Genomic DNA, 13,171 nt, shown 5'->3' on the forward strand with positions numbered 1-13,171 from the left:
CCATTGCCTCTGCTGTCCAATGTCCTTATTCTGAGAAACTAGCTTTCCTTCTGCTTTCTGGGTTAACCCTTCTCCTGCCACAGGCAAGGAGAGAAAAGTGGGTCACGGGCAAATGGAGTACAGTAAGAATATGCAGTGTAGTGGTGTACATATGTTTGTCTTTGCTTGCATGCGTGCACTTGTTTTTTGTGTGAATTAGAGAAGCAGAGAGACAGAGAATGGAAAAAAATGGCAGGGGATAACAGAGAAAAATAGGAATGGAGAGAGAAATTATTGATTTATATTACTGTAAATGCAAGCTGCGTAGCACAGAGAGAGCATGACTTTAAATCACAGGTTTAAGACATGCAATGGTTTTTATATATTTAGACTGCAAGCACTTTACGTAACCTACACTTGTCAGCAAAACTGACAATAATGTTACTCAAACAGAAATTGAGAAATTACTGCTTGGCCACATGCATTCTCACACAAACTGACACTGAAATACAAACAACACATCCCCAAATTGTCGCTCACTCTTGGCAGCAACTGTAGTAATTATCATAATTATCTTATCATATATAATCAACCATCTGCTTACCTGCACTATGAGGGAAAAATCAGCTCAAATCTGCTGTGTGACATGAGGCTCCTGGTCATTCATAATTCTCAGGGAAAACCAATGCGGTGGTGGTCTCTGGTGGTCATTACAGGTAACTGAAACAGAGGAAAGAAATCAAGTCTGGGAATAAAGTTGCACAACAAGTTTGACAGAGAAACATCCTCTTTCACTATGACTTTGTCATTCTGGACATTTTGTCCATAGTTTCATTTAACCTGAACCCCAAAGAGAAGGAGAATGAAAGAAATTAGGCTAAATTATGTGCACACAGACTTTTTTTTTTTTACATTGAAGATGAGGCAACTACAGTAAGAGTGTTATGTTCTCAATAGAAAAATACATTTAAATTGTCTCTGCATTCTCAGAGGCAAAATGTAGAAGGGGAAACATATTTTATTTTGCATCACACCATTGTGCAATTTCTCTTCCGATGAAGAGACACTGACTTCAGTAAACACAAATAAACATCCTGTTTTGCATCTTGATGTTTATCTCTGTTACATCCATCATTTTTTCAGTGTAGCGTCAGAGAGGAAATTCAAGAAACATGCATGAACACAAAGCATGGTTTATGTGTTTAATTTGGGGAAGTTCCTCTTTTTCACTAAGGATGCCAAAATACATTCGGAAGTAGAAGTAGATACTGAGACAAGTTTGCCTGTGAGGGTTTTTTAAGGTTTTTTTTTTCTACAGTTATTCCTCCTCAGAGCAGATATCAGCAGCATCTAGTCAAACACTGAAGATATGCTGGTGGCAGCACAGCGTTTACTGTTGAGTAATGACTAATGAGTACTGTCTTCACATGCCCTATATGAAGATCCTCATTTCAAAGCGACATGCAATACAATTTTAGGTAAATACAGTTAGGTCCATGGGTATTTGGGCAGTGACACAGTATTCATAATTTTGTCCTGGTACACCACCACTGGAGCCTCTTAAAATGGGGTGACAATGAATAAAACTGGCGGTAATTCCTAAAAGGTTAATGCCATATTTTTGTTTAGCCCTTTCAATTAAAGCTTAAAGTTTACACTTCAGTCACGTCTTGATGAATCCATTTCAAATCCACTGTGGTGGCGTACAAGGGCAAAATTATGAATATTGTGTCTCTGTCCAAATACCTATGGACCTAACTGTAGATAATTTACCAAAGTTTGTCATTCAGTATGTGATTCAGTCTATAAATGCATTGTGATTTTATCAACCTAGGGTGTCATATTAGCACACAGGCCTATTTAAACAGTCTATTTTACAGTCAAATATTGTGTTTAATGTGTCACATTAATCAGTCACATTAAACTGTGACTGCTACAGCTACAGGTAGCTTTTGATGGGATCCACTCTACAGCCTACGTGTTAGGTTCCCAAGGCCCTATGTTCTCAAGGTCTTATGTTCTCAATGTGTTATGTTCCCAAGGTTCTATCTTGCCAAGGTGTTGGAAAAATTCTTAAATGAACACGGAGTCACCAAAGTCAAAGCAGTTTTGTTTATTTCTCTTGCAGCAAGGAGACAAGTCAGTACAATAGTACAGAGTTATCTGAAGAAAAAGTTGAGCATGTGAGTCTTTATGTGCATGATTGTTGTCCAGTCATACACTGTTGCCCAGTCATTGTTGCTATGGAGACTCACCTAGGAAGTGAAATAAGTTGTGTGCAGTGCAAGATACTATGATGCAAGATGCTACAGGTGCATTCTATGGCAAGAGTGAACATGAACAACAAGAAGATACATGAGAACGCCATGTTCGAACATTCTTCTTGTTCTGTTCTTTCTTACTTAGTATAAGATAAGCAGCACATTTTTCTAACACAAGGTCATATGTTCTCAAGGTCTTATGTTCCCAATATTGAAACTCAATGTGATTTTTTAAAACTAAAAAACAGGTGTGAACTTTTTTCTTTTGTTAGATGCACTCTCCTTTTGATTTGTTTGCAGCATGCAGGCTGACATGCTTGCAGGTTGCATGGCAGTCTGGCTGAAGGGAAATGACATCAGTGTGGATCAGAAACTAATGACTGTGAGATAAGCGCTAATTTGTGTAATAATCAGGGACACGGGGTGTAGTGGCATAGATGCTATCTGGAGTAATGATGCACTGCTCTTCCACTTCCATTTTATATATTCTCTTCTTCATTTTACCCCATAGTAAGTTTTTTTTTTTTGGTTTATAGTTGTTGTGCTGACAGTGGCAATCCAATTGGCAACACTGACACCACCAGCAGATGTGTTAGCTCAGCCACAGTGAAACTTTAGCTTACTACCACCGTGGTTTACCATTTGAAACTAAAATACGTCTTCTTTTGGGCTCCCTTTAGCAGGGGAAATGGTTAGTGTCAGAAACTGTCAGAAAAAGAAAATATTACTAGAGAAAATGCTGTTTTGCAAGAGCTTTCTCAGGGATGATGACAAGGGGTAATCAATCCAAGAAACAATTAAATATAGAGTAACTACATTACATTAATTTTTAAATGGGAGCAAAACCGCAATAAAATGTCTTCTTTAAAGGTTTATTAAGTAATTGCTTGTTTTTTCAGTGTTAGATTAACACACAAATCCTATTTCATTTTGCACCGCAGTTTCAAAAAAATCATCTGCCTTTCTCAACATGATTAGTCACCAGTTCACAGAAAGCATGATAAAGACAGTTTCAGCTCAACGGCTGCACTGTACAGAAGTGCAGTTCAATGATACTGAGAAAAGCAAAGCCACAGTGGACAGGAAGTTCATTTAAGGCAGCTAAACACGAAAAGCTATTTTGAGGTAGTCAGAACTGTTAAATTAAGTGACTACCTTAATTTAATGAGACTATAATACCGTTCACTGGACCCCCTCTCTGCAGTAATAATCAAATTGGTATAGTTGCTCAGTACATAAAGAAATACAAATATTGTGTTTAATGTGTCACATTAATCAGTCACATTAAACTGTGACTGCTACAGCTACAGGTAGCTTTTGATGGGATCCACTCCACAGCCTATGTGTTAGGTTCCCAAGGCCCTATGTTCTCAAGATCTCATGTTCTCAAGGTTTTATGTTCCCAAGGTTCTATGTTGCCAAGGTGTTGGAAAAATTCTTAAATGAACACGGAGTCACCGAAGTCAAAGCAGTTTTGTTTATTTCTCTTGCAGCAAGGAGACAAGTCAGTACAATAGTACAGAGTTATCTGAAGAAAAAGTTGAGTCTTTATGTGCATGATTGTTGTCCAGTCATACACTGTTGCCCAGTCATACACGTCATTGTTGCTATGGAGACTCACCTAGGAAGTGAAATAAAGAAATACAAATATCTTAAGTTGTTTCTTGAAAACACTTATCTCTTGGCGGTCTGACCTTGGTTCCCCTCCCAGTGTTGACTTCGATGGGCATTCCTCCACAAGTCCAACCCTCTGTTGACTAGGCCTACTGCTCGGTCACAGAGGCTGGTCAGAGGCTCTGAGACTCAGCCATGACGGGAGGACAAATGCCACTGCTGCTGCGGCTGCTGCTGCTTGCAGGTAAGCGTTTCACCTGTAACCCGCAGCTGTTTTTTTTTTTTTTTTTTTTTCCTAGGATGAGAAAGGCCTAACCTAATTGACTTGCATTCATTCGCTCCAGCCTTTTTCAAATCTTAGCTACAAACCAATTTACACCCACGCTTAACCTCAACCAGTAAGCCAAAAATTATCACTCAAAATGTCAAAAATGACTTCGCCGTTTTGGGGAAGAAAACAAAACAAAACAAAACAAAACTAAGCCTGCGCGTTTACCTGTCACGTCAGCCTCCTTGTTTTGTTTTGGGCCTTTCCTCCTGCCGTTTGGTCACTTTTCCTCTGTGTATCTCCCGTTTTGTGACACCACAATCAGTCCACTTGGTGTTTTCTGTTAAATTTGAACTTATTCTACTTATTCTTCACCTGGACTTGTTTAAACTAATGCGCACAACAAGTCAGCACGCGCCTGTTAGGGAATGCTGATTGAGATTATCTATCTATCTATCTATCTATCTATCTATCTATCTATCTATCTATCTATCTATCTATCTATCTATCTTTACTTATCTATCTATTTATTTATTTATAGCACTTAAATTCACCTGTTGGTAGCTGCCGTGGTAAATATGTGAGAAAACACAGTCTCTGTAGCTGTCTTATGAGACAAGATAAGATAAGATAAGATAAGATAAGATATTCCTTTATTAGTCCCACGGTGGGGAAATTTCACGCATCACAGCAGCAAACGCAGTGTTTTGTGGTGTGGACTGACGTGCTGGGATGTAGACACTTAATTTTTGTTTTTGTGCGTTTGTTAATGCTCGTGTTATATTCTTTTTTAGTGACTGTTATAGCCGCCATATGAGTCTAATATTAGTTTATATTTTTGCATTTTTTTTAAATATTCATTTCTGGTCTACACTGAGGATATATTGAGACAGAGGATAGACAATTTGCTAATGCCCCAAATATTTATTTATTTATTTATTTAATATCTAATCTTAATATTGACAGGTATAATCAGTCATCAACTATGTCTTTATAGATTTAGCAGTGTTACATGCATAGTGTATCACCAATAAGTAGCTAAGTAAGATTTCTATCCTGCACAAACTTTAAAATGTACTTATTCATTTCATTTTAAATTCAGATATTTACATTTTAAATTATTTTGCTGGATACCTTGTACAAAAAATGCTTTGCTTACTCAAAATCATCCCCAACTAAAGGCTTATTCATGTGAGGAGAGAAAAAAATATGTGATATATTTTTGTGCTTATCAGAAAAACTAGAATTTACTGTAGTAGAGGTTCATTTCATATTCAAGTTTGTCATGTCTCTGGCAGCATCAACAGTGGTTTGTGTGGAATAAATATAAAAAGAACTGCATATTTAGATTAAGTTTGTGTGATTACTATAAGAATCTATACAAACAATAATCTTTGAATTTTGTTGCAGGGTTCATGATCTTGGCAAAGTGCCAGCCAGCTCTCGAGGGTAACCACAGACACACACACACACACACTTCTCACATGCTTTTCCTATGTTGTGTCTCAAGTGTGTGATGTGTTAAGTGTGAATCAGTTTGTGGGACATGTCACTTCATGGTGCAACAGCAAAAATACTTATATATATACCGTATCTCTTCTTTTCCTTTGTCCCTCTGCTCCATCATAGTTACTGTGATACCCAAATTCACGCCAATCTTCTCTGGGGACTCAATTAATTTGAAGTGCAGCAACAGTGCAGCGGGGAGCCCGGTGACATGGTACTTCAACAACGCCGTGGTTTCAGAGCAAAAGAAGCAAACCTGGAGCATCGCAGTTGCTACCCCCGAGAACTCGGGCTCTTATCGCTGTGAGAGCGACGGGAAAACGAGTGAAGTTCTTCCTATTTCAGTGCTGGGTAGGTTTACCACATGACCAGCATGTAAAAAAATGAAACCTCTTCAAGCAAAGCTCATAGATCTAACTATGAGTGCATCTAACAACTGAACTATGACAATATCTATGGATTCATTCCTTTTATGATTACCAATCAATTTGCATATGAATTATTGCCCAGTTATCATTGTTTATGAGTATGTTTAATATGGATTATGGTAAATGACTTACTAAGAATAAAAAAATAAGTATGATGAGTGGGGTTTCCACCCTCTGTAACTGTGTGGGTCATCAAAACTAACTTTCCTGTTGATTGTCTGTGTTCTCTCTTCCTCTTGTTCACCTCGTCTCGGCTCACCTGAGCAGATTACGTTCCCCCCGCCTCACTCTCCATCTACACGGGCCAGCCGGTGATGCCGCGCGGCGACGCCTTTTCCCTGGCGCTGCAGAATGAGGACGGCTTGGACGGGTGGAACTGCTGGTTCTATGAAGGAGGGCCGGTCAGAAAGATTGTTTTCATTAATGATCCGCCTTTGAACGAGGATCAGATCTTTCAAGCCCCAACACTGAATCACTCCGAGGCTACTTACTGGTGTAGTGACAAGACCGGGCAAAGGAGGAGCAGCCCAGTCACCATCAGGACCTCAGGTAGGCCTGCTGTTCTTAACTATACACACCGTTATGTAAAGTGTGAGGTCTTAGATGTTTTTGCCAGAGAAATAAGACTTTTCTACTTCAGACACTGAGGTCATGTCAATAGATCCTTCCCTCTACCATGTGATAACCCTAACCCAGAAATAGTTGTCACCCATTTCAGGTCACAGCCCATAGTTCAAGAACTATGGCTTGGTAAAACATTTAAGTTCAAGAATTTTGGCTGTGTTATGGGAACGTACAAAGTGCCTATACTGCTAGATTGAGGCCCCCTGCAGCTAATTGTGATCACAATATGGTGTGCTTATTCCCAGTTTGCAATGATTGAAAGATGCAATAGTCACACCAATTTGAAAATAAATAGAACCAGCTGCGGTTTTGAAGGAACTGAAGAAACTAAATGAAGATTAAAACAGTAGCTGTGCGGTCAAGTGTGGATTCTCTGAAAGGTTGTTGTCTCTGCAACGAGCTGGAGCGTCTTCCACAGCCAGGACATAGACATAGCCACTGTCTCTTCAGAGAAGATTGTAGGACCTGACATGACATTTCACCGTTTCTTTTAAAAACTTATGCAGAACTTGTTTGTTGCTGTTCTTCTCTTTTTCTGCATCTTATAATTGTAATTCTGTCTGCTTCCATCTTGCCCCCTTACCCCATCCAGATGTTTAGACTAGTTGCTCTTGCATCAGTTGTGATGAAATGCCTTGAGAAATGTGGGATGTTTTTGTTGAAAGTGGACATGAACAGCAAATTAGACCCGTTACAGTTTGCTTACAGACAGGGACGGAGCACAGATAATGCTGTCCCTGCCTCTTCACACACATGGAGTTTATGCTCGGCTGCATTTATTGATTTTATCAGAGCTTTGAACACTCCTCAGCTGCATCTTTCAAACTTCGACAGCTGGATGTCAACTTTGCAGCTATCAAGTGGTATCACCATTTTTAACAAACACAACCTAGCGGGCTAAAGTCAGTAATATCAAATCAAATCAAATCAAACTTTATTTATATAGCACCTTTCATACATAAAACAAATGCAACACAAAGTGCTTTACATTAAAATACATACAACCCTAATCCCCCACCCCCTCATACTCACCCACACACGCACACAAACACAAGTACAACATATTTCACACATGCATACACTCCAGGCAGACACCCCACCACACCCCAGCCCACCCCAACCACACCCAAAGATAAAATGAAACATGGCTGAGCACTAAGGGACCAGACGAGGAAACACCATTGATTCTTTAATAGTCTGTCTCAGCTAAAAAGTGACACCGTGCTGGGGCTCCACAAGTCTCCAGGTACACACAGAACTATATTTTCAATCACTCGGATGACTCTGCGATGTTAAGTTTATGTTATAGGCATAATCAGATCAAAATGCACCCGACTACTATCTTTGCTATTTGCTTGTCTCTGTTTTTATCAAAGCTGTTGAAGGTTTCACCATCAAGATTTTTTCACCATGTATGAAACGCTAAAGCACGTCAGTTCAGTATCGGCCGTCTCTTTTTATTTTAAGATAAGAAGCGATAAGTTATTTTTTTTAAAAGATAAAAATAAATCATAAAAAACTATGTAACTTGTATACATTATATGCACTATATATGCATTATAGTCACAATCTTCTTAACGGTGCTCTATGTAAAATTGCCGAGGGTTGTTTTCAGTGAGGACACTTTAGGTCAGCTGACCAAAAAAAAAAAAAAAAAATGGAACACATAATTTATCAGGCACATGATAAGAACCATGTTGACTCAATTGTCAGATTATGCTTATGCCATTTTTTTATTTAAATCAACCCAAGTTTTGCATCCAAAGCACCTTTACTTTACACAGTAACTCAGTTGTTAATCTGTGCTGTGTGGCGGCCTACACCATGCTTGTTTACCACATCTGCTTCTTCTGATTTTACTGTCGTTACCTGTTAATTCACGTTGAGGTTAAATGATAATCTAATCTGCCTCTCCACCCTTCCAGAGAAGCAGGTGTTGCTGGAGATGGCGCCTGTGCCCGTGATGGCAGGGGACAGTGTGACTGTGAGGTGCCTCGCCTGGGGCACCAGTCAAATCGAGCATGTCGTTTTCTACAAGGATGGACAAATGATACAGGAAGGCAAAAGTAATGTCTACGAAATCCACTCTGTAAAAGACTCCAATGCGGGACAATATATGTGTAAAGCCAGGTACACGCACAAGTCCACGACCCGCGGGCCCCCACGCCAAGAGACCTCCGACCCACAGCAGCTGTTTGTCAGAGGTATGTACGCCCAGCCAGCAGCACGGCTACCTTTTAGCGGCACTGTGAGTTTACAAGTTTGCTGATGCACACGTAACAGCACATAAAGTTGGTAGATTTAGCCGTTTAGCTGTACCCAGAGACAGCTAAGACACAGTCAGTGCTGAGTGAAGTTCGCCTCCCTACTTTATGCATTGTCTTAAGTCTGTGTCCTTACATTGGTGTTTTTTTTTTTGTTTTTTTTTTCCCAGCGCCTCCTCAAAGGGCAGTTCTCTCTGCAGCTAATGGCATGTCCTGCTCCTGCTCTGTCTGCGGCAGCAATGTCTCCTATCATTGGTACTTCAAAGGAAACGATGATCGATGGGCTGTTAAAGGCGAAGGGCAGCACTACGATGGGCCCAGTGCGGCTGGTAGTTATGCGTGTAGAGCCGTGTGGCCTAACAAGAGAACTTTACTCAGCAACGTCCACAGTTGTGAGTTCCTACCTTTCCTGTTACCACAGCTGATTCTCATAAGTGTCACGTCACAAAATGTGTTGCGAAAGGGCTTTGAGAGGGATTTCAAAGGTGAAACTAGAGCCTGACCGATACTATCACCTAGCAGTGCCTCATCACAAATATATCACTATCGGCATACATGTTGGCAAAACAAGACTGCACATATTGGAGTAAAAAACACTTCAGACAAAGTTTGGTCCGCAGACTTCATTGTTTGCAATACGTTGTTCAGCACGATTTGGCAGAGTAGCGTCTCACATCTGAGCAGATGGTGGTGCAGATTGTGTTAAGGAATGTATTGTTCAAGTACAAAATATCAAGCCTCCAGTACATATCTTTATTGCAACTATTTGATTAACTAATAGGATTCATCTTTGCTTTAAATGTGTGGTTTTATGTAAACAGTATCAGCCTACAAAAACATATATATAGTTTTTTACCCCAAAATAAAAATATCAGTATCAGCTCCAAAAATTTGTCTGGCTCTAACTCTAAGTTATATCTTACCATAATATGCTGAAATGTTCATTTAGCTCAATGTATCAGCACCAATGAAAACCTTTTACCTCCAAAAGTTTCTTTTCAGAAACTTTTTCTGAAACCACGGTTTTATTCAGTTCAAGTGACAATCCCCAAAACTGGAGTTACAAGGTTTCACACACCTGCGATGTGTAACATCAAGCTTGTTTGTGTTTTCAGCCACTCCGCCTGGGAATAACATGATGGTTACTATCATCATTATACTGATAGTCGTGGGTGCTGCTCTGTGTGTGGTGGTCGTCTGCCTGCGCCGCGTGAGGAGGAGTCACGCCGGTAAATGACACGACTTCACTTCTCTCTAGGTGTGCAGGTGCATGAAGCTGTTTGGCCAACTAAAACCATCTTTCTTTCTTGTAGAAGCAATTTATCAGGACGTTGCGCTCAAGGATGTTCAGTCACAAGACGGAGCTGATGGAGGGTACGAGGAGCTGCAGAAGAAAGAGAGAGAAAAAGAGTACGACCAGCTGAAGTCAGCACCATCGGGCAGCGAGAAAAAAGACGGAGACTATCAGGCGCTGCAGAAGGAGGAAGTGAAAGATGCGGTGTATCATACACTGGGAGCGGTGGAAGAAACAGGAGGAGAGGGGGGGTACACGGCGCTGAAGACGAAGGAGAGAGAAAAGGAATATGAGACTCTGGGGGGAGCGACTGGGGCCACAGAGACAGCTAGTTAGTTGAAACTTCTTTGAAGCTCACCAAACACACTGCAAATCAGCCCCCTTAGACCTCAGCCGTCTCCCAAACACCTTCAGTTGATAGATATCTTTTTACAGCTCCCCAAAAAGCATAAAATCTCTTAAATTACTCCAAATAGCCCATGCACTGTATTCAGAGTGTTTGTGCAAAGATCAAATATTTATCTTTTTTATCCCTGATATTTTAGTGTCATTCCTTCACTCCTGTGACTGGAGTGTGACAGGGATGTAATGCTGTGTGGGAGCTGTAAGTGGCACCAAAGTGTCTCTACTATTTTTCTGCTCATGTACGTCCAGGAGGATGATTTCAGGTAGATTTTTTTCCTTCAAAGGCAAACCTGTGTCAGTGTTTGCTAAAGAGGTACAGAGGTTTGTTCAAAAACGTTTCAGATAAAAACAGAATGATGGAAACTGCAAAATCCTCAAAACAAGGTCAGAAATTCACAAGAATACGAACATAAAAGCTAATAAAACAGATAAAGCGGAGACTGTATGCTGTTAAAAAAAAAGAAAGAAAACCAAACCCATATTACCACAACTGCAGTGTTGCTAAAGTCAAGTCAGTTTTATTTGTATAGCCCAATATCACCTGAAGGGGCTTTATAGCAATAAAAGTCCATAGACTTCACATCAGATAAGAAACAACTCTCTGTAAAATAACTTTTAACCGGTTCATTTCTAGTTTTCATTTTTTTTTTTTTTTTGCAGTGTGCAGCGATGCTTGCTTGCTTGTCATGACCAAGAAATACCTTCCATAAAGCTAAACAGGTGAACAAATGAGCTTTCATGCTCAGCAGTGATGATGTTTGCTTACATTGCCTTATAAATTTGACACATTCAGTTACGTGGTGTACTGTACATTCTCCAAAAGAGACTGAGATCTTATCATGCGATTTTTGGTTTGTTAGTTTATCAGCCTTTCCTCCGCAACATCCTGTGCCATCAGTTTGAAGAAGGAACTTGTGAGACTCCACTTCTGCAAAGAACAGAAATTAAAAGCACTTTACTTAGCACTTACGTTATATAGCACTTTTTTATTTCATGAGCTATGCAAAAAATATGCTATCAAATACAAGTGTCTGTTTTTTATGTTCATTTTTTTAAAATTTTGAAATAAAGCATTTATAAATAAAGCTACTTTTGCCATTGTTATATATTCTTGTACTATTACTCTACACACAGAGTTTGAGCTGTGATGAAAAGCATCAGCGCTACACTCTTCAATATCCAACTAATCAATCCATGAAAGTTTGATTATTTCATTGTCTTTAAGACCCACAATTTCCAGAGGGTAACACCAATCGACTATAATAACCTTGAAAATGCTGTTTTTGCTCTGAGGTGACGCTTCACTGCACTTCAGACTCTGAGAGATGATGTTTAGTATCTTTGAATTTGACCCATTTCACACTAAACCTCACAAGTATTCTGTTTCCTCCACAATGTTCACGGGAAGGACTGAAAGGGCCTCTGACACAACATTTAGATTCATTTGAAAACCACAGTTTCTTTCAGCTGTGTTTCTTAAGAAACGATGACCGACCACAGCCGCTCAGTGTCGTCATTAGGCCTTTAAATGAAGAATACATGTACATATTAAGAGAGGGAATAAAGAGCAGAAAATAAAATTTCACCACAGGATTTGCAGGCTGTTTTATGTCACCGTGGCCAGGGAGTAACCTCCATCATACTGACAGTGGATGACACTAACAGATCGATATGTAATATTCAACAAAAGCCAACACTGACCTAAAATATCGAACCACTCTTTATATACTCTTTCCATCCCTCCTGGTTTCTTCTGGCCCTTCCTCCTCTGTGCCCATGAGGAGGTACAAAAAAACATTGCCAAGTATATACTGCAGTATTATCAGATGTCAGCAATGGATATCTCTCACCCTCCCTCCTGTCTTGCTCTCCCACTGGCAGATGGATGCAGGATAATCCTGCTGATTTTAGACACGGGGCAGAAAAGGCGGTGAGAGTGTATCGCTGCCCCACAGCAGTCGCAGCTGGTCGAAGGAAACTGGTGAGCCCCTCACTCAGGTCCCATCAAAATCTCTGTTTCTCTTCCTCATTTCCCCTGGTGTAATATCTTTTAGCTCCATGATCAATACACAGCCACGGGAGGAGCAGAGCATAGGGGTAACATGAAACCGCTGAAGCCAAATGTCCTATTTGCATCTCTGAGCCACATAGGGACAGAGGGGGAGATGGGGAAAATTGCTCTTGCTCGTATCTGGAAGCAGACAAAGCAGACTCTGTCTTTATTTACAGAATATATCTTCTATGGATGGTTTACACACCATCTACGTGTGTCCAGTCCAGTTTCACTATCTGTTTCAAGTATAAATATGTTGAAACAAAGCAGAATAAGGCCAATCAGTCCGCTAGGATCAAGAAAGTGACACTTGATTCAAGACAAATTTGGAAAAAAGTGGAATTATCTCTTCCCACTGTCTGATTTTGTCACATTTTAAGAAAAACTAAATTTTAAGACTAAAAATGACCGTAAATTCCTTGTTAAAATAGGGTTTTGCAGTGAAACCAATATGATTTTTTTTTTTAAATGCCAA

General features: G+C 40.0%; 1 protein-coding gene across 1 annotated transcript; it reads left to right on the forward strand.

The window, feature by feature from the left end:
* Window positions 1–4,006: 4,006 nt before the first annotated feature.
* Window positions 4,007–12,353, forward strand: LOC115377379 (uncharacterized). Its single transcript, XM_030077060.1, has 8 exons — window positions 4,007–4,098; window positions 5,533–5,571; window positions 5,752–5,979; window positions 6,324–6,605; window positions 8,606–8,884; window positions 9,115–9,336; window positions 10,060–10,173; window positions 10,258–12,353. Exons 1-8 carry the CDS (start codon window positions 4,050–4,052, stop codon window positions 10,572–10,574), a joined length of 1,530 nt encoding a protein of 509 aa, XP_029932920.1. The 5' UTR covers window positions 4,007–4,049; the 3' UTR covers window positions 10,575–12,353.
* The last annotated feature ends 818 nt before the right edge of the window (window positions 12,354–13,171 follow it).

The sequence above is a fragment of the Myripristis murdjan genome, chromosome 19, assembly GCF_902150065.1.
Source record: "Myripristis murdjan chromosome 19, fMyrMur1.1, whole genome shotgun sequence".
In the NCBI taxonomy this organism is placed as follows: Eukaryota; Metazoa; Chordata; class Actinopteri; order Holocentriformes; family Holocentridae; genus Myripristis; species Myripristis murdjan.

Coding starts and splice junctions, on each gene's coding strand:
- LOC115377379 (XM_030077060.1), top strand. CDS start 4,050: ATGACGGGAGGACAAATGCCACTGCTGCTGCGGCTGCTGCTGCTTGCA. Junction 6,606..8,605: donor AGTCACCATCAGGACCTCAG/GTAGGCCTGCTG, acceptor CCACCCTTCCAG/AGAAGCAGGTGTTGCTGGAG. Junction 10,174..10,257: donor CGTGAGGAGGAGTCACGCCG/GTAAATGACACG, acceptor TCTTTCTTGTAG/AAGCAATTTATCAGGACGTT.